At 38.3% G+C, this 26142-nt stretch overlaps 1 protein-coding gene across 2 annotated transcripts in view; it reads left to right on the plus strand.

Moving 5' to 3' along the window:
- The window catches only part of CADPS2 (calcium dependent secretion activator 2), a 323550-nt gene that overhangs the window by 289418 nt on the left and 7990 nt on the right, over window positions 1–26142 (plus strand). For both annotated transcript variants that reach the window (XM_055808537.1, XM_055808536.1), the window contains 3 exons: window positions 839–922; window positions 1031–1063; window positions 10663–10770. In XM_055808537.1, the coding sequence (XP_055664512.1) occupies window positions 839–922; window positions 1031–1063; window positions 10663–10770 (225 nt within the window). The remainder of the gene's footprint in view (window positions 1–838; window positions 923–1030; window positions 1064–10662; window positions 10771–26142) is intronic.

Raw genomic sequence — 26142 nt, forward strand, 5'->3', positions numbered from 1 at the left:
CTGATATATTTTATGTTATATGCCATTAATTACTTGAGCAACATATTATCATAGAGGGACATGAGGAGATTTGTTTGCTTTAAGGCTAATTTGGGGGAGCTTAAACATGTACACTATAATTAATGCAATTAATAAGGGGTTTTTTTGGTCAGAAATAAATTTTGACGAAAACATCTTTTGATGCCACTTGCTGAGGAGTCACACTACTCAGAGAATCACAGGTGGAAGTGTGGGGGAGAGGAACCACGCCATACCAGAGTTTTGGGGCATACATTTTCTTGTCCCTTCTTGGCCATGTAGAGGCAGTTCAACAGCATGTGCTGTTGACTGAAAACTCTAGCGCGGTTACGCTGTTGGGTGAAATCAGAGCTGGGTTTCTATTCAGTAGCAAAGATAAAAGAAATATAATATTGAGATCACTACCTGTAATAATTGTACTGCATTATCTTTGAATGTAATCTTCAAAACTGTGGTCCTAGAAAATAATGTGTGTTTTCTACCCAAAATACATGCTGGGTACACACACCTATATTTAAATACATGTTCTAGAGTCAGCAAAGTGGCACTGGGTAGCAGGCCCGCCTCAGGAGAATTTTTGGTTTGAGTTTCTATTTCTGCAGTGGTTCAATGATTTCCATCCGTTTAATTGATAGGTGAAGCTGCAAAAAGAATGTTGTCCTTGATTTCAGCACTTTGTGAGATGAAGAAAGTGATCAAATTTACAGTTTGCATTGCCCTGCTGAACAATAAAGCATGAGGAAGAAAAACTCACATTCTTATTCCCAATATTTACTTTTCATACTGTGCATTTAGATTTTCCTCTGTGCTTTTCCTCCAGGTTGTTTCGGTGTTAGAAGGTGTGCTGTCTAAATTGTCAAGATACGATGAAGGCACTTTTTTCTCATCATTAGTTTCATTCACTGTAAGTGTTTGGATTCACGATGGTTCTGTCCTTTCTGTGCATAATTCTGAAATTGTGCATAATCTGTAGTAATAAGCACTTACTGTGTGTTGTTTTAACTTTCTAAAGGTGAAAGCAGCTGCAAAATATGTTGACGTTCCTGTAAGTACAACTCTTTTAATTTATTTTTTCTAGTGTTCATAATAATTCAAAAAATAGGGGCTTTGTTAGCTCACGTTTTTCACTGTTGACATTTTGCTTTCTTACAGAGATTCATTATAGCTTTGCACAGGGCATTTGAACAGCCACTACAACCCTCAGAGGGAATTTCATTTCCCTCGGGCAACAAGTAACTCTCAAAGCAAAGTTTAGAAAGGTTATTCTCAGTGCACTTTTTCAGTTGTGGAAGACTGAGGATTGTAACTTAGATACTCTTTTGTAGGAATCTTTCCATCCTTCGTCTAAATTGTTCACATGTGCAGCATAAGCAACAAGTGAAAGCATCGTACCTAAATATCCGTTATTTGTAGCTTTCTTACTTCAGGACCCAATACTGCTTATTGAATCCCTTGCTTGCTAAATCTCTATTTGATTTACCATTTCTTATGCAATGTTTGTGTGGTAGAAATAAAAACTAAAAAGAGTAGCTGTTGCAGCTCTTTCATACATAAAAGCAAAATTCAGCTATTAGAATATTATTATTATTAGAGTGTCTTAGTAGAATATCTTTTCTTTTAAAAAGCAAGGAAGAAGTTATCAAATACTGTCATTATCACTGCCAAATATTCTTTGTTCTCTCACAAGTCTGTGTCCTCATCCCTTTTTAATATGATTCTAAATCTTATTTTCCAAGCATAGCAAAAAAATTACTAAAATTATTATGTTAATGACCTTACAAAAAATAAAGTTCCAAATACAGAAGAACACCTGGCATGCTAGACTGTATGGTGGCCAGAAATCCTTTCAGCATGTCTATACTTTAAAATATAATACTTGCAAGCATAAATTAATTGTTTTTTTAATTCATGCATACTAAATAAAAGAAAAAATCTGTTTCTGGAATTTGGTATTTTGCTGTCTTTATATTTGCTTTATTCATAAGATAACAAGTTGTAACATTTCCATTCAGATGATGTTTTCAGAATTTTTTTCTTATTTGATTACATGTGGACTTTTTGTTGAATTGTATAAATACTATTTTGTTTTATAAAAATGAAAAAATGTAGGCTTAATCTTGCATTCAAAGGAATAATCTCATATCAAATCCAGTTAATGTAGAATACCTCTTGTTAACACGTTTTGCTGTTGAGCTGCCCCAAAAGGTCCTTGGTGAGGCACTTAATACTCAAAAACTGAAGAAAAAACTCATGAACAAACTAGAAATTCATTGACTTCTTTCATTACATAGAATATCTATGAGAGGGAGATGTCAAAGTCTTTTACCATTGGCCTGAATACATTGACATTGAAGTTCACAGTAAAGATGAGGCTGAAAAATACCTTTGCCACAGGCTGAGGGGAATATTGTGAGTCAGGTCACACAGGGATGCGCTGCTCCAGAGAGGGGAAGGCAGAGCGGGGAGGTGGTTGCTTGGAGCCCCATTGCCTTTCTCACATTCACTGCAAGGTATTGCTTGGCCTGAAGAGATGACCAGATTATAGACAGACTGTCAGGATCCTTGCATTTTTACAGCCCCTTTCCTTTTCAGCTATCTCACGCACCTTTCCCACAGCCCACGATGTGAACTGGACTATATACTACAGTTGTAAACCACAGGTGTAAGCTGGGCTTCAGGGAGGCGGTGGATCTGACCAAGCAATCATCTTCCACATTCTGGAGGGCATTTTACCTGGGATGAAGGAGTTTGATAGGCTGGAGTTTGGTTTTAGTTCTTCAGATTCTATTCAGATTTTCTTGTTGTAAAGATGCAGTTGAGGCCAAGAAGAGCTGTTACTGTCAATACTGACAGTGAGGGTCCAGTCTGAATAGGGTCGAAATTCAGCAGTTGTGGAAGTTACAAATTGCAACTGCAAAAGGAGGCTATAAGCCATCACGTTACAAGGTCATCTCCCGGGCTCACAGCTGAAGTGAGAAGTGGAGAGGGGGGCAGCAAAGGGTGGGGAATTTACACTGAGCTCTTCTTGGTCGTGTGAAGGTAACCTAGCAAGCCTGCACTGACGCTAACTAAACGCCTCATGTGGCTGCATTTTAAACTAATAGAGTTTAAAACCTCTCCTTGTCCCTCCTTATCATAGAGCTGCATATATGAAAATGACTTAAGGGTGACCACAGTAGGCACTTTCTTTTGATGTAGTTGCAAATATGTGCAGAATTGCACTTTGTCAGATAACTGCACTCTTGTCCCTGTGCCCCGCTTCCATTAGAGGATCTTAGTGGGTGACCTTAGCGCTGTCCTTGGGGTCCCTGAAACACAGCTGTTGATCACTTGGTGGATCTGGTGGAGAAAGGCAGGGGTGGGGGTTGGGGAAATGCAGGCAAAAGGCTTTTGGGGGTTTTCCGAGTGTGTGAATTCAACAGTTTTTGATCTTTGATTACCAACGAGGCTCAATATTTGGCAAAGAGGGAAAAATATGCTGGTTTCTAGTGAAATAAGAAGAAATAAACTAGACAAAAGAGATATTAGAAGAAAATGAAGGTACTACTGAGCAGAATGTTTTAGAGAGAGGATGAGAGGTAAAGGGGATACAAAAGTTAAAAAGTAAATAAATATTGAAATAATAAAGAAATCAAAAAGGAGGAGGATGTTATCGGATGATCCTTGGTCATTTTGAGGAACAGGTTAGTTTTATTAATACCAAGAGGGGATTTAGACATTAAGTAGTTGGGCACGAAGGTACACACTCCCCAGAAGGCATCCATCGACTTCTCGAGGCAAGGTGGGAAATGTTGACACAGACTTGCAGTGCATTTGGCATTTGTAAAAATGTTGCTATTTAATAACTCCATCCAAAAAAAAAATCATCCTTTTTTTTAACCTGTTTAAGAGAACATCCAACATTAGGCTCCATTTTTCAGAATGCCCTTTATCAAGCGGGATGTATGCAGTCACAAGGAGCTCTCACTCCTTTCCCCAGCCATTTTGCATAGGACTACATGGACACAGCCTATGTTTTGCAATTGAAACACCAACGGAAATACTAGGAACAGTACAAAATAACCCAGACTAAGAAGAGTAACAACAATGATGGCTTATGATTTCCTTAAAATAATAATGCAAAAATCTAGTTGCTATTACACTCATTTTGTTGGTAATAGTCACAGTATGCTAGGCTCTGAAGAAAGAAATTGTGGCTGCTGTGCCTGTGAAAGAAACCAAATGTTCAGAGGAAAATAACACAAACATTACAAATATAAGCAGTGCATTAAGGATGCAGTTTGTTCTCGTGTTAATGCAGTTTTGATACTTAGGAATGCCGGAGCTGATTTAAGTTACTTTTTTTTAAAAAAAAAAAAAAACAACTCACCCAAATCCACTATAACTCTGTTAGTTTCTCTTAAAGCTTGAGCAATCCTTAGGAGATGTAGAAGTCCAACCTGTCTATTTTTTTTCTTTTTTTTTTTTAATATTCTGTTCACAAAGCCAGTTAATTAATGAGAACAGGGAAAGAACGCAGTAGAACTGAGGGCAAAAAATGTATATTGTTAATCTCAAATTATTATTATTCCTCAATCATGTGGATAATTTCATTGTGTTCAGTTTCTCATCATTTAATTCAGTTTTGCACACAAATAATTGTGTCTGTAGCTGGTCATTTCTACAAACATTTGCCTCATTTACAAATATAACCAAAGCAATTACTCATATAAATTGAGCATCCAGTTACATGCATATGTATATACTGCTTTTTGTTCAGAAAGGTATGTTTAAATCCCTTTGTAGGAGCCAGTAATCTATGCCAGTCATTTAGGGGGCACAGAAGGAACCTAATCCTCCCTCACTTCATGTAGGCCACCTGTCATACCAAGTGCAGAGAGGCCGTTTGAAGGACCCAGGGCTGACAGCAGTGCACAGCGCGCACAATGCCAGGCCTCTTGCTCCACTCTTGCCTTTATGCGGGGATCAAAGGTATGAAAAGGGGCCTCACACATGTGCCAGTATTTGACTTACGGGGGTCCTGTAGAGGCCAGAGCAGGAGCTCTGCCTCCTACCAGGCAGATACACATTGGGACCTTCCAGATACCTCCGTTTCCAAATATCACACTTGTACTGCGTGGCCTCTTTTAGCTGGTTTTAAGAAGCAAATTACTTTTTCTGGGAAATCTATTTATTCAGGTGTGACCATACTGTGCCATTCATTTTTAAGCAGGATTTACTTGGAGACCTCTGTTTAAAGAGCATGGAGCAGTCATTATCCTCATGCTCAGGGCTTCTCCTGCCTTCCTCCACCACAACGTCCTCCTCCTCCTCCTCCTCCTCCTCCTCTGTATACCCGAACCTGGGAAGTGGCCCTTCTGTTTTCAGATCCGTAAAAACAAGCTATTGCAGAATTGGAAGGAAAGCCCTGCATCATCTCTTTTAAGTCAGGAGTACTTTTGAGATACCTCTTAAATGGAGATCAGAAGGATGGCTGCTAATCAGCAGGAAAGTTAAAATAACATAGTAGAACATAATTATTTTGGGGAAAAAAAAGTATTTTAATACCTGGTTTTGTCATAGGAACTGTAGCGTTTTGAAGAACTTTTCACACTACAGAATTAAGATCCTGGTGCAGATGCACACCTGTGTTGCCCCATGAATGCAATGAAACTACACATATATGAAAAAATGTTTGTGTAAATGCTTGCAGAATCACAGCTTAAGTTCTGCATGACAGTTCTCAAAATACAGACATTTAGTCTTTGCCACGGTTGCTTTTTCTTGTACAAGAAAATGTATTCAAGGCAGGGAAATGTATTGTATTTTTTCATTTAAGCAAAATATTATTTTTCATAACCATGTGAGAGTAAAATGTTACCTTTATAATAGTCTGATTATACAAATGATGCATCTTCCTCCCTGGCTTATGTATTTTGATTTGTAAGAAATGAAGGGAGCGAGGATCTTGTCATGAGTACAAGTAGGTTTTATTCGAAAAATATTTTTATGATATTTTAATTCTGTCATTTCAAAGCCCAAGTGATGAGCCTTGCAGTATTTAGAGGAGAAATTTCAGCCAGTGAAGTTTTCCAATGCACTCTTTCATTTGGTAGTGGACACTGAATAAGGAGCTCCTGTGTTTCTCACAATAGCCCCCTCCAGCTCATCACTCCTTTTCATTTCATTGTTACATCCATGCTGTAGTTAAAATGTCTCCCTCCAGGATGCAAGGGAGAGGAAGGGGGTGGAGAGGAGAGCAAAAACAAAATGGGATGAAGTTTGTTTTTATATAGTTAAGAGTCTAACATCTGTTCTCATCTTTGAAACTTCAATGCTTTAACAGGGTAGAACTTGGTAAAACTAGATTTTTTTTGTTGGCAATACCAAGAATACGGGTTTGTTTAATACTTTCTGATGCTAAGAAATGTTCTGTGACAAATGCCAAAGTGAGAATAAGCATAACCCAAGTATTTAGAAATGTACATTGTTTTTATCAATATTTGAAACAAACTTGCAAAAAGCTGTGCAGAAATTTAGGTGTACCTCTTCTGTAGGAAAAGCCTAATATTAGTGGCAATATTAAGCTTGTTGCCAATCTTTTAGCAGCAAAACATCTGAATGCTGGAAATCAAGGCAATGCAGCATTACTTTTGACTAGGTGCTTCAGGCAGATTTTGCCGGTGGGAGCAATGTGTGTCAGTCCTAATACAGCTCCTACATCATCTTGGAAACTGGAATAATGTATTTTAAAATTTGCCTCCTTGTTAAATAGACAGTAGGGTAGAGTTTTCCTGTTTAAAGGGGGAAAGTTAGGCTGTTTCTTCTTTATCTGAACTTGTTGCTATGAAAAAGCGCCTGTCGATCTGGACCCACCTACCAGTGAATTGTAAAAGAAACAACCTGCACCTGTGGGATTAGGTGCAGCAGCAGGAAGTAAGAGCACTTGCAGTATATAATTAAAAAGGATTCCCCCCACCCCCACCCCCCACCCCAGCATGTTCATCTTGCCAGGTTAACTAGTGATTAACCCTAAAAAAGAATGTGCTGAAGCCTACACCCTTGTTTAAACTCATTCACTTGCCAGTGTATTCAGTTACTTGTGTAACCAGCGACAAAGTAACCCTATTTACAACTCTTCATTTCCTGGTATTTTATTTGATGTCTTTGTGTTTTCAGTTTCTCCATTCATCTCTTTGTTTGGTTCTCTTTCATTTCCAGATAGGCAAAACATCTTGTCTGCCGTTCTGAATAAAACAAACCTACAAAAACTTTTTATCTATCATAAAAAACCCCACTTTTTTTCTTGGGGAATTTTTCAGACAGAATACCTTTTATTACACCTATCTGGATAAATATACCAGGTTAAATTCTTCTCCCAAAAATGTGAAAATAACTCTCTCCCATTAACTTCAGCAGAGGTTCTCCCAGAGATTCAGAGGAGCAGAATTTTTTATATTGGGTATAGATGTGGAGACTGAGTTGCTTAAATCTGTCTGATATCAGTAGTGAAATGCCCCCCTGTGACAGTTGCTTAAAATATGTCTCAGATTCTATTTGTCCTTTAAGGCACATCCAATTGCTTAACTGTTGTTTGTTCTTTTATTCTGCATTAACCTGTTTTGGGGTTTTTTTTCTGAAGTTTAATAATCCATAATACAGCAGTAGAGGATCATGTAATCGGAGCCTCCCATCTAATACATAATCCCTGTTAAAAAGAGTTAAAACATTAAATATATAGCACTAAGCTTGTTTTGATGCTTATAATAGCTTTCTTTCCTTCTTTCACATGTTTAGAGAAAACAAATAAATTCAATACGTTCAATATGGGGAGATAATGAAGTATTTGATATACTGTTGGTTCATTCAATGTTTAATGTGTGTTTTGCCCACCATGAGCAAAGATGGTTAACTTGCAATGATTTTGGTGAGGTTTCAAAACAGGGAGTCATACTATTGGAGTACTGATAATCTTGCTTACCCAGACACATTTCTGCTGTAGGCAGACACTGTTTAAAAGGAAAATTAATTTTTTTCCACAGCAATTTCAAAGATAATTATCCTGCACACATTAAAGAAGGATGACATGTTTTAAAGAACTGTAATTCTAATTGGTAAATGTCACCAGCTGTTGCAGTTACTCTTACTTGTGTATATTCTTTTAATGATTCCACTCCTGTGCCACAAGCTACATGAAAATATATTCACTAGGTGTGAAATTCCCATATGTCACAGCTTCAAGACTAGGTAAACATCTCAAAGATAAGGGGAGAGTTAATGCTGGTGGGAAATATTATTTTTCTAGCTTTGGCTGTCTGCAAGATGAACATTTCTTATTGAACTTAACAAAAGAAAAAACTGCATGAATTGAAAAACCATTAGGTTTTAGCATTTGGTGGAGGATTCATTTATACATTTGAATATGTATCTCCAAGAACTGTAATCAGCCTTTCATTTGTTAGATTATATCATTCACCCACCCCATGAGTTTTCAAAATATTTAACCATTATCCCTCCAAGTTAAAACTAGTCCAATTCCTCTAAATTGCCTATCAGGTTTTAGGAAGTAGATAGGGTTTCAACACTGGTTGTATTCTTTTGTACCATCACAAATAAGGACACTAAGGTAAGATATGGAGCTTTCTTTTTTAAATCTCCTTCACTTTGTTGTTTAATTTAAAAACATTTCGGTCACATTTCAATGAAGGCACATTTTATGAAGGAAATCTATTGATTTCTGTGAACCAGCTTTTCCAACAGAAAACTGTTTTATCTATTGTAATCTTACATTTTTATTTCTATGCTTAGTATCAAGATGTGTAACTGAGGTGTAAATGGTTCTGCTTTCCTCTTAAGAGTTTCATGTAGGCCTGTGTGTATGTGATAGCTTTTTGAAATGAGCTTTGATTGCCTCTGGAATGTCTAATCGACATGTGCCAGAGAAATTTCAGGTTTTCAGTATGAGTTTTGGAGATGCTGAGAGTGTTAAACCAAGCCATCATTCCATATTTAGCTGTTATTTTTAAGAAATGAAACTGCCATTGATGCACATGTATAAATGAAAAAGAAAATCTTATTTTAGATCGTATTCCTATATGTGTCCATAGTAGATTCAGGCACAAAGAGATGAAGCTCATGATCCAGGAGGTTTCACTCACTGCTTTTTTGAGGGGAGAATGCTCTCGTCCTGTTATTGAAATGTCTGGGTTTGGACAGGTATTAGTTTGGGCATGTTGCACCTTCCTGCTTGTGCTCAGACCTGTTCATATACATTATAATATATTATATACAAAATAATAAGGAATGAGAAAAATTAAGTTATCCACTTGTAGACTAGAAAGGAAGCCTTAATATAAAATTATATATAAATATTTGAACTATATGAGCATGTTTATGCATACAAGCCTTTAAAATAAGCTAAATGTTTTACTCTTACAGCCTTGTATGTATGCTGTTTTCAGACAATAACGGTTTCTGAGAAATAGAGTTGACTTCTGTAAGTCCCTGAATTCAGGGACTGGGTATAACTGCTTTTGTCAAGCGGTTAATTATTCTGTACGGAGTAGTCTTAAACAATTTTGAATCCTTTATGAACAGCTTTGAGCTAAGGCTTACTGTAAACTATTAGAAAACTTAGCCTTCTTTTGCATGCCATGAACTTTAAAAACTATTATTTGGGAGCAAGTGCTACTTTCACAAACTTGCTTACACAGAGGACATTTACAGAAGACTTTCCAAAGTGCTTGTGCTCATTCTTGGTTCCTGTTAGAGGAAGGTGAGATCCTGATCAGCGCTACAGATGCTGCCAGGAGAGGGGATGCTACAGGCTGTTACGTGCTCTAGTGTGGAACAACATATTGTGGCTACAGAGGCCCAGACGTCCCAGCTGGGCAGGAGAGAGCAGTTTCAGCCACCACCCTGGCTGGCATGACATAGCGTCACACACAACATATCCTTACCTGTCCCGTGTTTGGGAGTGCGGTATGAAAATTGTGCCTACTCTGCTGTTCATAAGGACACAGATTGGTACAAGAAGGGAAACATTTCAGCCCTTGCTCATTCCCTAGTCATCCTCTGAGCTGCTTGTGCCAGTGCAACATTTTCAGAAAAACAGGGGTACAGGTCTACTGTCATATCAACCTTTTTATGCCATTGCTCTCAGGGGAATGCTTGAACTTAGTTTGAATCACTGAGTAGGAGCTAACCTCAAACAAAAAATTCAGCTGTACATTGGAAGCAATTTGCAACGATGAGGCAATGAAAAAGGAACTGGATGCTTTTTTTAACCATTTTCCAAATGTGATAGCAGAATCTGAACCTTGAGGGTGGGAGCAGCTATGAGAGCCTCACTAACAAAAAAGGGGGAAATGTCTGCCTGCCATTGACCTTACCAGAGTCAAGACATCATTCCATTACATAAGGCAATGTAGATTTATGACTCAAAGCATCCATAAATTATAACACTGAGAACTTTATTAATAGTGAACCCTCCTGAACTTGGTAACTAACCCAGAATTCACAGCAGATTCAGTAAATACAGTTTATGTATGTGTGAACATTGTAACACAGTTCATTATGTTTAAGTGTAACTTCTTACAAATCTCGGTTGTTGAGTGGTCTATCTTCTTCCCTTCCCACTACTTTCTCCCCTTTATGTCTCCACAGAAACCAGGGATGGATCTAGCAGACACCTACATTATGTTTGTTCGACAAAACCAGGATATACTTCGAGAAAAGGTCAATGAGGAAATGTACATAGAGAAGTTATTTGATGTAAGTAACTACCCTTGCAAAGCTTGCTGGTGTCACTACAACATCAGAAGAGATAAGCTGCATTTTGATGGTATTCAACAAGCCATTCAAATGTTCTTCTCTGCTGGTCATTTTTTCTTTCGCTTGTTATTTACCATCTTCAACTGTCAAAGGTGGCCTTTCTTTAAACTTTTTCTGCATGAAATTCGTAAGGGCAAGAAGGCATAAATAAAATTGGTAGAAGATTATTATTTGAAATAGTCATTTTTCCACTGTGAGTAGTCCGATTTTATTTCATCTTTTGATTTTTGATTTGTTAATGGAGAGAGCTAGATTGGTGTTGTTTGTGGGCTCCATTGCAGACCTAATTTCCCTAAATAAAGAACTTATACAGATCACTGCCTGCTCATGTACAGCAAGGGTCCAGTTATGCCAGATACATCTACAGGTTTGTACTTGCATGGTACTTGCATGGCATGACTTTTATAATTTCGTTTTATGGATTTTTAGTTTAAGACTTGTAATTTCTTAAAGTTGACCAAACATTTAATAAATTGTCAAATTCATTTTCAAAATTCTAATCCCACTTCTGCAAGTTCAGAGTAATCCTTGTCCTCATCCTCGAGGCCCACACATTGCTAGCCAGGCTGTATCTTTGCAGTAATTTCCCTCAGCTTCAATGCTGGCTTCCACAGCCTGCCTCCACTCCTTTTACTGTGATTTCTCCTTTTTGTTAGAAATTAGCACCTACTCTACCTAATGTATACCTTTTCCTCATACAAGGCTCTCCTATAAGGCTACTAGCAACAGTCTTGAGCATATTTCTGTTCATTCAAGTTCTGAGCACTAATTTATGTCTAGCATGTCCCTTTCTGAGTTGTCCGACAGAGAAGCTGTAGGCAACTGAAACTGTACCTTCTGTATAAATCCAAAGCACTACACATGTAAAACATGTCTAAAACAAAACTTAACTTTATTATAAACTTGGATCAATTTACATTTCAGTGATCTTGGTCACTTGTAATTACGTAGGAATTTGAGCAGGGAAAGAAGTCATCTCCGGCACTGTGCAATGCAATTTATTACAAAACAAATTCTGGAACATAATACAGACTTCGAAATGTATTTATTTGTGTGTCATCTCTGAAGTATTTTAGAAAGCTTTGCTGGCAGTTTCATTTAATTATGCAAGTTACAGCAAATGTTTTCATAACAGCAATTCACAGCCTTTACTGTGACACTACAGTTGTGGCAGTCACAGAAGGTCCCATAACATAGACTCTCAGCAATGGTATGTCATGTCAGTGTTTGTTGTTTGTTAAACTGGGTGGTCAAAATGAGACTTATCTCTCAGATTTTATATTTCCAGACACTCTCAGGCAGCTTTACAAAAAAAAAGTATCATCTGTTTTAATAAGCTAAGTGCTAATATGTGTGAAAAGAATGATTTTATAAAAGCTTTGATGCCCTGCAGGGGTAGAAAAATTATCATCCATCCAGCTGGCACCTTCACAAAGTACTAAAACCATATTAGCAACTTCTGCTTCAGTTTGCTTTTGCACTGAATCTGCAAGCATATGTTTCATTTTCAAGTTTCTGTTTTTTATTTTTCTTTGAGGTTATTTTTGCTTATGTTGTAATTTACTGAACGTTAATAAAATTATGTGCCTAAGGCCAAGTCGAACTCTCAGTGGAGAGACCACATTGACTTTGTTGATGTAGTGGGATTGGACGAAGCCTTAGGCTATGGCCATAGCAGTAAACTGGCCAGGGCCTGGGCACAGGCCTAAGAACTAGCAAGTGATCATCCATACCATTAAGTCATCAGCATGGTTCCTGGCATGGTTTTGGGTTAGGCCAACTAGCGCTAACCCAAGGACAGGGCCTCAGTACAATTGGATTAGCATGGGTCAGTGACCTCTGCCAAGTTTCATTTCAGCAATCAGGCTCTTCAGCTCAAGAAAACATCTCCTCTATGGATGCAAGTCATGACATAGCACTTGCCTTTGAGACAAAGAAACACTTCCCTCCCCTTTTACTCGGTAGTACGTATTGTATACTGTCGTGGCCAATGCTTGTAGCTGTAAGGAAAGAAAAAAAGATGTATATGATAAGTATTCTGTGTGTCAAATATCTATTTGTATCTTTACTTTTCTTTATATATGGTGGTGTCACATTTCTACATAACATCACACTAGGAGGTATAACCGGTTGGACAGTTTCAGATAAATGCGTTAACAAATATGTAAGCTCATAGCATGCAGAAATTTCAAACAAGGGCATCTCACTGTGTTAACTCGTTTTTCCTGAGACTAACTTAGATTTAGAACAGCACGATTGAGTAAGATTTTGCCCATGGTTTTTTGAAGAGTTTTTTGAATAACTGATATAACAAAAACTAGGTACTGTTTATAAATTCAATTCTATCAAGTTATATTTCAATAGAAAGAATAAAATATATTTACCTTTTTATGTAAATATACTTCAAGCCATTCGACTGGCTGCAGTTGTAGATCACAGTTGATTTCCCATTAAAATACATTGTATCAGATAAGAAATCATCAGCCAAGCGAAACAGAAGTGCATGTCTGTGCTTCAGCCAGGGAAACACCTCATCCAGAATCACCAAAAAAATCAGACTGTTCTGTGCGCTACAAGTGTTAGTTATAAATATAGATGAGATCAGGCCTTGGATGCTATTTTAATCCCAAGAAATATATAGTTACAAACTATTTGTGCGCAGATTTCATTGGCTTGATTCAGAGCTGCTGTATACTAACAGCTATTACAGTGACCAAGAGAACGGGATGCCTATCATATGAAGTAAGGTACATGACAAAGATCATTTAAATTTAAGAATAGTATTGATACTAGTACAAATGTCTGCCAATGGGTCATAGTGTGTTAAGGCTAGAAGTTTTTTCTATCTACCTGAGAAGTCTCAAACCAGGGAGAAGACTAAAAATGGCATTGTTTTATGGTGGTGCTTGGTAAGCCTGGAAGAGCAGTGCCATGCCATACAAAATGTGAAAATCAGGAGAATGGCATTTTAAGCTTGTGATATGAATCCTTACATATGAGAGAGGATCAGATCTCCAGGGGACTTCAAAAGAAGACGGGGCAGCTAGTTTTTTCTGCACCATTTTTAAACCATTTAAATCCTATGCTTCAGTACCTCTGCTGATCGTGCAGCAGAACCAATGCAGAACAGCATGGCTTGGTGCTCCTAGTACCACTGGTCTCTCCCCTGTCAGCGTACCTCTTCTCGTTCTTAAAATTAATCATCAAATTTAGAGTCACAAAGAGGTTTTGCTTGGTCAGTTTGTCAGAGGCACTTAGGACTTCTTGTCTTCCCTTGTGGTCTGGGACATGGTCTTCTTCCTAAGATCAGCTGGGAATTTTACCTACCAAATTCCTTCCCGTCACAGGACCTCAGGACATTTATCTCCTACTGTCATGCTGTAGCAACTTATAGTTGTGGGGGGAATTTTTGTTTGTTCGCTTGTTTTTAGCACCACAGATCTTAAAGAGCACTAGGAAGGTTTTGTAGTGCCTTGTACGTGTGGATGGTCTGCAGTAGTTCTGTGTTAAATGTCTACTCCATGTTCATGATGCCTGAAGGCTTAATTCAGAGAATGATCCATGTGATTCCTTCCAATCCCCTACTCCACTGGAGTAAACTAAGACAATGAAGTTATGTTGGGACAAATTTCTCTAATAAACTCAAATTTTCTACCATTAACGCTGCAGTGACTCAGGTAGATTCAATGTATAACAACTATATCATGAACACAAGCACTACAGTGTTTGTTTAATGATTACATTTTTTAATTACAATTAAAAGCATCACCCACGGAAACGTTTTTTAAAGTTTAATCACTTAAACCAGGAATCATTTTTTAAAATAATGTTTAGTAAAATGTTTTAGAAGCAAAGTTGTACTTTTTTTTTTTTTTTTAACCAGTGTTTGAAAAATACTTATTTTCAGAAAAGGCTGTAAAAGTAGCAGTTGGTGAGTGGGAAAATGAAGTATTTAGAATAAAATTACGCAAACCTAGAATAAATCTCAAATATTACTGATTATTTTTAAGGCCCCTCATTCATAAAGATAATCTGCTTGATGGATAATATAAGAACATTTGTGCAGCCTATCAAAGAACAGTGCCATGTATCTGATCATAAAATCAGCAGATATAAAAAACGTCCAACTATGAAATTCCCATGGGGGCTGGTTCTACACTGTCAAAATCAATGGCAGTTTTACCATTAACCTTAATAAATGCAATCCTGTGTCCATAAACATGCCAGGTTATCATCACTCACTAGACTTAGATTCATTCTACCTGAATTTTCAAGATGGGACTAGTAAGTCTTGAACTCCTAGGCATTTTAAATTACGTTAGACTTACAAATGAAAAACTGTTTCCTTTAAAACAAAATGGAATTTTATTAACAAACCAGCTTAAAAAAAGTTAAGTCGTTTTGCATAAAGCACTGTTTAAAACAGCGATACAATACTTACTTTCTGTAGTAATGTATAGTTTCTAAGTACCACTTGGGTAGATTCTCACTTTCTTGTACCTGTTAATTGCATGTGAAGTATGGATATACTTGTCTGAACACTGAAAAAAAGTGTTTCAGGCATTTTTCCTTCAAAGCCCTTCTTGGTTTATTTGCCATTAAGAGCATTATCTTATACTTTATATTTGTGTTGGGTCTATTGTTAAAAACTCTACAGGGTAAACAGATGTATGATTTCAATTTTATTAAGACTATATAGGCAATGAAATCTTTATGCACTAATTGATTGCTGCTTTGAGAAATAAAGAATAGTTTAAGAGAACAGTTTTAACACATCAGTGTTTAGCCATTGATACAACTTACAGGTTTTCTAATTTTTTTAGGCTTTAATTTCTGGGGACCTTGTGCACAAGTGTACCATAAACACACAAAATAGAGTGCGCATCCTGGAAAGGTCAGCGTTGATAAGGAGGTCCCTTCGTTATCTTGCAGAAGATGGCACCTGTTAGCAGATGTTGACTTTGGGCTTGATTGCTCATCTCTCCTGGGTGTTAAACAGGTGTGGTGTGACTGACTAGTCCTGTTGACTTCACAGGGACTACTCATGTAGGAGAACAGCCTTAAGGTTGTGGCCTCATGCAGAGTAACAGTTCAACAAGCAGTGTAAGAGATGTTTAGGTCAGGGAACTCGTACAACTTTCTTTGGAGTGCAAAAAAACTGAACATCTTTATGAGTGGTATAAATGCTTAAGCACTCCAGATTTACGTAGCTGCTTTTGGCTTTTATTTTTCAAAAGTTCAGGTGTAATGTGACACTCTTTTTCTGCCATAAAAATGCTTGTATTTTGTCTGGAATGTTAATTAAATGCTAGTAGTGTTCCCACATCACAACCATTATTTTTTTTTCCATTAGTAGCAGGGATAGACGATTTAACTTCGATGATGTACTTGAGGATATTTGAGGTAGTAACTATTCTCCAAAGATTACTATGTCACATACTTCATTTTATGCCTAAATAGAGATATGAAGTACTCATCTGAGTCATTTCTGTTTGCCATCATATCTGCAAGTACATTTTTAGCAAATACATTATTCAATTGCATCATTTCTGTTAAGTTTTCTGACCTTTTACAAAAAATGTGTAAAAAATGTGCAAGTGCTTCTCCCTGGCGAGTGAGCTAATCTTCAGCTGGTGTCACACAGCTGAGAGGAACACTTACCTTACATGTGAGTTTTCTGTAGCGCCAACTCCTTGTGCTGTCCATGTCTACCTCAAAAGCACCATTACTGTAGTGTTTGGTATTCAGCAATGTTTTTCTAGAAAACTTCAATTGTGTGGGGGGTTTCTCATTCTCAAATTGCTTCCTGTCACATTAATTTTAATAAGTAATCTTCGCTTTCATTGTTACGTAATTATTTGCAAGTGTGTGATTTGACAGAAGGTCTACTTTTTGATCTAGACTATATGCCAAGGTGACTTCAGCAAGTTCAGACTAGGTAGAACTAGTTAAAGGCCACATTTGAATCAAAAGCTGTGTTTGTATTAACCTCTGAGAAACGTGAGAGGACCGTGCCTAATTACTTAAAAGAGACTCAACAAAAATGGATTGTAGCTTGTTGATCTTCTTATTTCTTTGATAACTCAGAATAATCGTCAAGAAATATGCAGGCTTCTTTCTCAGATTCTTGAAATTTGATCACAGTGCAAAATTGTCCTTTGGCGCAAACCCAGAAATACACATCTTTGCATGATGCACCTGGACATATGTGGCAGGTCTGGTAGAATCAGCTAATTAACAACACAGGCTTAAACAGGCACCTCATCTGGCAGTGCAGTTAGTTGCCTGATGGTGCTCAGCAGGATTTGGTAGTGCTTTTTATTTTTCTATCCTAATGGTCTGCTGCCCACCTAATTTTGCCTTATTGTCAGCCACTACTTACCGCAGCTTGAGGCCCTCCCAGGAGGCTAAATTATTATCAAAGGATTAGGGAGATGTAGCCTTGCAGCTCTGACATTTCTGATTACTCGTCTATGCCAGAACACTAATTAGCTGTGACTAATTAAGAAAAATGTTCCTGCCATAGAAAACCATTTAAAAGAACTGAGAAGTAGAAAAGCAATTGAAAAGCTGAGCAGTGCTCAGATTCGCCGATGCTCTTTAGATTTTCACCAAAGTCTTAACTCACCTTTAATTATGTCTAATATTTTATAGGGAAAATAGAAAGCTCTTGATATGAGAACCTCTCTGCAGTTTTCTCTTGATCTGAAGACATTCTTGTAATTTTAAAACAGTTTGTCATGTCTTTTTTGGTAAAAGAAAGAATTTTAGGGAAAACCACAGGCAGTGTCACCAAATATGGACTGAAAAAGTTAATTACATGAACATGCTCAAATATGTGAAATTCTTCTGCAAGATGGAAGCAACACCTTGCAAGTTTACTGTTACAGTCTTTTCACAGTTCACTAACTTGTTCATGATGTTTTCAAGTAGATTTACCTCATTTTTGGAGATAGAAATCTCTGTAATTCAACAACAGTACATTTGAAAACTGAAAAATATAACCTCCACCTGATTTTATATAGTGTATAAGTTTTCTGTGATTTCCGACCCACCCCACCCCACACACACACCCCCTGGAATATGCTGAGAAAAGGAGTGCCCACTCTTGGAGAGTGCAGATTATGCTGCTATTAATCCAGCAAAACTCAGTACTGTTAAAATCAATAGGCCCACAACACACTTAAAGCAAAACATGCTTCAGGTTTTGCTGCTTCAGGATCAGAATACTCAGCACTTTGTAAGCTGTTCTGCACTGTAGCTGCCAGTGTTTTCTCTAGAGGAAACTGTAACGTGATGGCTGATTTTGATATGGTTTTTATATGATACATTTCCCACTTTATCATTTTTAATGTCATTTTTAATTTCTGAATTTCCATCTTGCTGAGTACCAAACAGCCCAAAAAAGATAGAAAAAGGGTTTTCTCGAGACATGATGTATCCCATAGTCCAGTCTGCATTTTGTATTCATGGAATGGATGTCTGACACCTTTTTCACACTAATTCAATCATATTATTTAAATCTTCCCAGCGGGGGGAGTAATAAACTATGAAATAGATATTCTGATATCTTGCTAAAAGGGCTCTTTGGATATAAAAGGGAAATACAGAATTATTTTGCAGGGCATTAAATCTCATATCCTGATATTCAGAACTTCTTATGCTGTCCTACCCCCTAATTTCTCTGACTCGTGTGAGAAGCTTACTTGTTTTGGGGAAGAAAAAAAAAAAAGAAGTATAAATTGCTATAAAAATAAAATTTAAAATGTGCATCATGAGTCAAAAGAGGAAAAAAATGAAAAAAAATCTCAAACTCGAGATTTTAAAGCCCATCTGATTTTTTTTTCTTAGGGAATTTTATCAGTCAGGGGTGGAACTACGAGGGGTTTTCGCTTGTTTGTTTGGGGAGGGGCTATAACATTGGGAGCTTCCAGTACAGTTTCCCCATAGACATTTCTGGTCTATACTGTTCATTCATTTATTTAACTTAGTTAAATGCATCTATCCATCACTCACAGTATCCATTCACTAAAAACAATAACAATTCTATCAAATAAAAGAGAACTCCTTCCAACATCCAGGCACAATTTAGTCCTTTAACCTTTTTATCCTGCTAGGCACAAAGTAGCAGCATCTCATTCCAGGCACAGCTTTTTTTCTTCTTATCTAGATGGCTTGAAATGTGTCTAGCAACTTAATGGAATCAATTGAGCGTGGACAACTATAAAAATATAAAATAGCACTGAAACTTTAGATGAGTCTGTCAGTAAGTGTTAACTGTGGCTGCAGCTTTCACATTCTACACAGTCAAGAGAAATCAATAAGGATTGTACCATTTATATTGTCTTACCTAATGTTTGTTCACCATGAAGTGCCAGGCACAAGCACCATCTAGGGAATATTGATTTCCTGATGTACTGTAATTCACACACGTATAAACAGCAGGAGAACCTTGTGGCTTCTCAAACCTTACTTGCAGGTTTGATATTTATACTTGGATTTCATTTGGATCAAGCTTAGTTTAAAAAGGACAATCAAGCAAAACTCTGCCTAAGTGTTTGTGAATAGATGCACGACCACATCGTTGATCATATTGCAAGAAAAATAGTGCCAGAAAGTATCAGAATGATCTAGTTGTACTATAATGAGTCTGGAGTAACAGAAAGAGGTTGCTATGTTGTAAATCAAAATAGTACCAGGTGAGGATGCTGCAGAGTGCGCTAACAAAGTCAGTGATTCGTCAGTAGAAAGAGCTTCTTAACCTGTTTGATCACAGGGAACTGAAGCTTTAGTGCTGATTTAAATGTGCAAAAGTGTTGACCTATATGGAGATGTTTTCTTTTAAATAACTTGGAAGTGTTTTGTTGTATGTTGTATTAATTTACACTGCATTGACTATCCTTTGTAGTGTACTAAAGTTGTTTACAATGTGAAAGAAAAACAGTACAAATAATGCACAGGAAAGTTGGCTCCAAAAAAAAAGTAACACAGCTGTAAAATCTGCATAGCTGAAAGGGTGCACATGGGCAATAGGGTCAGAGATGGAAAGGAGAAAACCAGGCACCTGTCCAGTCCAAGGACACTTTCCCCAGAGAGATGAGGGGAGGAGAGAAGCAAGAGGGAGGCAGGAGGGTGGACCTCTGCTCCACATTAGCACTGCTCAGCGTGGTGCCCAGTCGATGCGGCATAGGAGAGGAGTGGCTCCACCACTGTGCAACTCCCGATCAACTTCACAGCTGCGCCCAGCCCCATCGTATGCCACTGCAATAACACACAGGGTAGGCAGATGATGGGTCAAGATTGCTGAGGTGGAAAGAAATGAGCTGCCTGCAAAAACATTCATCCAGAGGAACGCAGGATGTTTTAAATACTCTAATTAAAATACGTACTTGACTTCATTCCACATGGAGCAGGGAGTCTAAATAGAAGACTCTAGCACAAGAGCTACTAACATGAGTGTAAAAGCCACAACACAGACTTTGGCTCAACTTCAGTCCACCTCACTTTTGGTACATGGTGCAGAGATGAAGAATAAACACACCTTAAGGCGGAGATGCATTCACAGTAGGTCTCTTCCTGTGGGCCCTCAGCCGGTGCTTCACTCCAGGGACTCCCAAGTCCCAGACAAATGGGCAAAAGCAGAGATAGGTGTCTCAGTTACATACCTTACAGGCAGAGTGGATCTGTTTAACCTTAAAATGTTACACATGTACTTACACAGAATCACAGAATAGTCACAGTTGGAAGGGACCTCTGGAGACCATCTAGTCCAACCCTCTGCTAAAGCAGCTTCACCTACAGCAGGTGGCACAGAGACACGTCCAGGTGGGCTTTGAATGTCTCCAGAGAAGGAGACTCCACAGCCTCTCTGGGCAGCCTGTCCCAGTGCTCTGTCACCCTCAAGGTAAAGAAGTTCTTCCTCATATACAGATGGACCTTCTTGTGTTGCAGTTTGTGCCCGTTGCCCCTTGTCCTGTCGCTGGGCACCACTGAAAAGAGCCTGGCCTCATCCTCTTGACACTCACCTCTAAAATAATTATATTCACTGATAAGATCCCCTCTCAGCCTTCTCTTCCCCAGGCTAAAAAGGCCCAGCTCTCTCAGCTCTTCCACATAAAGAAGGTGCTTCCAGCTTGGGAAGACTGCTTAGCATTTTTGCAGCTAAGCAGATTTGTAGGGTTTTTAAACCAGAGCCTGACAGCAAGAGGCGAGTGTTATAATGTGTAACAACTTGGTCATTTGTTTTGCATTATGTTCATTTGTTTATTTTAAGGATCCACACTGGCTTTCACTTCAAGGTCATTCAAGTGATGTTCCCCATTCTGTGCCTTGGAGGATGTTTGCAGATAGACCCCAAACTGCAACACAACACATCGCGTAGCCAGACTGACAGTGTCTGCTCGAGAGAGTTGTAGCACCAGAATAACCTATGGGAGTAGTGTTCGCAGATATGCTGCATATCCAGAGTGGAGCAGGGAAACTGCTGTTAGTCTCTCACAGTCATGAGCATTATGTTATTACCTAGTGTTTGAAATCAGAACAGCAACATTACATATGTCCAGATACGGAGGGAAGTTATGCATGTCTAATTTTGCAAACTTCCAGTTTCCCAGCGCATCTACCATATGTGAAGAAGACAGGAAAAAAATGAAGGTCACAAACATTATAAAGTAGCATAAATATTGTAAATTGCTGTTTGGCAACCACTATACAATACAGGGAGAAATGAGTACTGTATATTTTGTGTTAAAAGTGATATTTATTTGTAAGTTGGCAGCAGTTCCATAGCAACTAGCCAGCTTTTAATTATAAGCCTAAAATATGAAAAAAATATTTTCCTTCTAAAAGGCAGTCTTTTCATATGTTAGATGTTCTTTGTTATTTTAGAATTATGTCCTTTTTGCCTAGGAATTTCAAAGATGTTTAATAAGCTTTTAAATGATCCTCGTTCTCTTTTCTTCTCATTACTGATTGCCTAATTTTGTTTCCTTGTATTACCAAAACATCCTATCCAACAACTGTCAACGTGTTTGTCATCGTAAGTCCGCTGAACAGGGTCTTTCTGTCAAGGTTTGGGTTCCTCTTTCTGTTGAGCTCCTTTCCCTTTTCTCCTGATGGCTTTGGGAGTGACAGTGTGAGTCCTTCATTCAAATAGGCAGGGATGAGACTGACTAAAGACTAAAGTGTTTGTTTCATCAATTAGTCATTCTTAAGAAAAACAAAAATTTTTTTTTTGAGCTCCCTGAGAGCTTCATTGGAGTAATGGCACAAAGAAGGCAGAAGAGAACCAAAGGAAGAATCCCACTGGAAGGAAAAAAAAACTTTCTTCCTCAGCCAAGCAAGAGTGCAAGAGGCAAGTTAATAAATCTGCTACAATCACACAGACACAAAGAAATAAAAAGGAAGAAGGGAAAAAAAAGCAGAAAAAAATGTACCCGAACAATTTGGAATTTGAAATGACCAAGTTAAAGAAATCTTGGTCCTGATCCCTGTATCACAAGAAGTATGAGTGTTGAAGCAGACGGTAATATCTGGTTTCTTTCTCACTTCTTCTTTTCTGGTACATGTAGCTGTAAACTTAACGCTACAAACATTTTTGCACATTCCAAAGCCGAAGTTCAAAACACGGCTTAGCATTTCAGGCTTAGAGGAGGAAGCAAAATATGGAAGCTGGCTGAAAGCCTGGGACGTTTTCAGGAAAATGCCTTGATAAGTGGTGCTGAACGTTAGAAGTGTAAGACACTGGTGGGGTGGAAGAGGTGTGTGTCAGGGGCTCTGTGCAAGGTAGGAGCACGTGAGGGAGCCCAGGGCTTGGAAGCATTACAGCAGAAATGAATGATCCAGCAACAGGGGGGACTTCTGGACAGGTCCTTGGATGAAAATGTGCAAAGGAACTGCAGTAAAATGAGGAGCAGAGTTAAATAGAGGGTTTTCATATGACAATATTGATTTAATAATTTGTATTTTCCAGATCAAGGGGGTTTAAATATCTGATTTTTGGTGTAGGGAAAAGGCTGCATTCGTTTGTACTGTCTGCTAATCCCATGGTTCCAACAAAGCTAACTCGATGTATTTTCCACTACTGCTTAGTTTAATCTTCATTTCTTTCAGTTTTTTTTAAAAGAAAATTCCTAGGGAAAAAAAATGCAAAAGGAATAAATGTAGTGGCGTCATGGTGACCTCCAGAACCAATAGTATTCTCTTTGAACTTTGTGAACATTTGAAAAAATGCAAAAGTAAGCCCCCTAAGCTTTCCTGGTCTGCTGTCTGTATATTAAAGGATATATACTATTATTGGATGAAAGCTAAAGTACGTTAAAATACCCTTTCAGTTTTAATATTTGTATGGATTGTATTTCATATATTTTAAATACTAGTAAACGTAATGTGTCCTAATACATTAAATATACAGGAAGTGAACACATAGGTGAAGTAGTGCTTGATCAGTGCCCATAAAATGGAGCTACAGTTCTAACTCTTGGCACAGTCCTAATGTCAGCTGTTTCCCCCATATCCATTCGGCTATGAAATTTATGCCACATAAATTTTTTTGTGCAGTCATAGAAGTGCTTTGAATCAAAAGGTAGGTCAATTTTTCATGTTTCAGAGAAATAATATAAATTTCTTGGATGTCCTAAACAGAAAGATTACTACCTTGCCAAAAACCAAACAGCCAGAAGCACTAGGGTAGCTGTAAGAATAGCCAGGCTACAAGTGGCCTTGAAAACTTCATTGTATCTGGACATGGTGTGATTTCTATTTCTACAGTCAGAGGCCAGCTAACTGACCACTTGTGCCAACTGAATCTTGCCGTCTCTACTGTAGAAGCACATCTCAATAACAAAGAATTCTCTGTTGATGCAGAACAGTAACGTTGAGACACGCACGCACACACTATCACCTTTGCACGGTCTTCCCATGAAGGCAAAGTTCTGGATTTTGGTAAGAGTATTTTTTCAGGGATGGCACTGTAAACCTGGGTGCTCAGAGTCAAACCTAGCTGAACATTTTATGTTATGGCACTGTGAGACTATGTATAACAAGAAACCACATCCTTGTGGGGTTGGACAATATGTCACAGAAGGACAGTGGCTGTCACCATGAAGCCACGTGGAGCTAATTGTGGGGTGGGAAAACTCTTGCATGAGAGCTTTCTCTCCTCCCAGGTTTCCCCAGCTTCTGTTCCTTCATTTTCCTGGTCACTGACACAGTTATCCTCATTGAAAATGCAGCTGGAAGTGCCTCACAGACTGGTGCACATCTATGACCAGTGCAATATAGAAAAGAAAAGTCACTGGGGAAGTAATTTCTTCCTCTCAGAGGAGTGAAAATACAGGAAGGACTGGTGGGAAGGCACTACCTCACTAGTCAACAAGTTCTGGTCTCCCTCCATTAGAAGAAATTGCTATTTTAACCAGTTCATAAATTGCCCATGTCAGGAAGCAGAACTGATAGGCTTGGAAGAGAGTACAAACAAAATTTCAGCATGTTGAAACATTACATTTTCTGTTTATGTCTACCTACAGCGGCTCCGACCTTCAAAGTTTTCTCAGGCTTTCTTAACCAAAAGGCTACCTAAACCTGAGCAAAAAGCATAAACATCTTATGCAATGCTGCTTCATTGTGGCTTTTAGTCTGCAATTAAATATTTTTCTTTTCTGCAGAAACATAAAGATATTTTGAATGTTAATTACTTCTTCTGACTTGATTTCTTATTTTGGTGTTCCTGCGTGTACATACCTTCTGATGTATCATGGTGGCCCACAGGTTAAGACATCCTCCCCCAGGTTTGGGGTTTTTTTTAAGAGTTTACCAAGGCTTCCCAGCCTTCAGAAGAATGTATGAACTCATCACTACTCAGGTAAAAATCCTCATTTAAGTGGATGATGTCTATACCTAAACTTGAAAATACAACTATAACTTCTAAACCTCAGTGTTTCCAGACGCTACAAATGACACTTGTTTCCCTCATTAACATTCAACTAAGGAAGTCAGTGTGATTGTTCATATTTTGCAAGGAGGGAAACATATTATGAAACTTAGGAACTTTTTTCTAATTTTTGCTGTTTGCATTTTTAAAAAATAGCTTTTTCGTCATTCAACATTTTTGTAAATGTAAAAGTTCCTTGGTGCGCTGCTAGTGCACACTGCTAGCTATCAAAATCTGGAAACAACATTGCAGCATTGCCTTTTAATAAAAACTAGGTATTTTAGCATTTAATATTCAACATGCTCGTAGTCTTTCTTATGCATTTTAGCTTATGCTGCCTTTGATGTGCAGTTTCTTCAGTGAGAAGAATACTTGTTATTGTTTCTGGTAGGAAAAGTAGAGCCGGAGGAAGTAAAAACATCCCGTTGTCGTCTGAGCAACTCAATTCCTGATCAATAGTGCAATAAAGGCTTCGGTAGGAAGATAAAATGCGGTTCCTAGAAAAGCTGTTCCCCCTGCCATATTCTGCAGAAAAAGCATTTTGACAGAGCCCATTTATCAAGAGCAGGCAAGATACAGAAACTCGACGGGGTCTTGTGTCTCAGGCATGAGGGATAACAGCCCTAGAAGGACTAAAGCATTGTGTATTAGTATGTATTGAGCCTCCTTCCAGGTGGCAAACAGCTGCACCTTTTTATAAAACTTCAAAAATAAATCTGAAGTGCTGGCTTTCAGCCGATAAGTGTTATATTTAATTGAACCGTTTGGCGAATGTTATAGCTCAGGCACCCAGAAAGATGGTGAATATTTAATATATTTGTTTTGTATTTCCACTGGTCAACAGAATAATGAAATTCCTTAACTACTTCTCTTTAACTTGCCTGAAGAAAGCACGGTATGTTGCTAAATCGCTTTTCACTGGCCCTGCCGAGAAACAACTTTAATCCTTGTTAGAAAATTGCAGAGTCTGGGCCTGACAAAGAGCTCATGCCTGGCGCATTGTGAGCGCTGGGAGCGGGGCGAGGGGAGCCCTTTACAGCTGCGTGCCTCTAGCCCGCCTGAGCTGGACTATTTAGGCGAGGAGGTTTGTCAATTCCTCCCGACAATGGAGCGAGTTTTTCAACGCCTGTAGCCACGCCGAGCCCCGTTGGGGATCAATGCTGGCCATTCAAGCTGCACCCTCTTTCATTGCTTTGGTTTGTTAATTTAAGACTAAAGGTCCGCTGAGGGGGGTTTAGGGTGTTTAAGAAAGCTGATGAACTGTTTAAGAAATCTGATGAACTGAGAGCGTTTATAGCCCTGGTGTGGCAACTATTGGCACTGAGGGAGCTGTGTCCTCGTTGACCCTCTTGTTATTAAAAATGCACAAGTGCTGCGCTTCT

Source organism: Falco peregrinus, chromosome 6, assembly GCF_023634155.1.
Source record: "Falco peregrinus isolate bFalPer1 chromosome 6, bFalPer1.pri, whole genome shotgun sequence".
Lineage (NCBI taxonomy): Eukaryota > Metazoa > Chordata > Aves > Falconiformes > Falconidae > Falco > Falco peregrinus.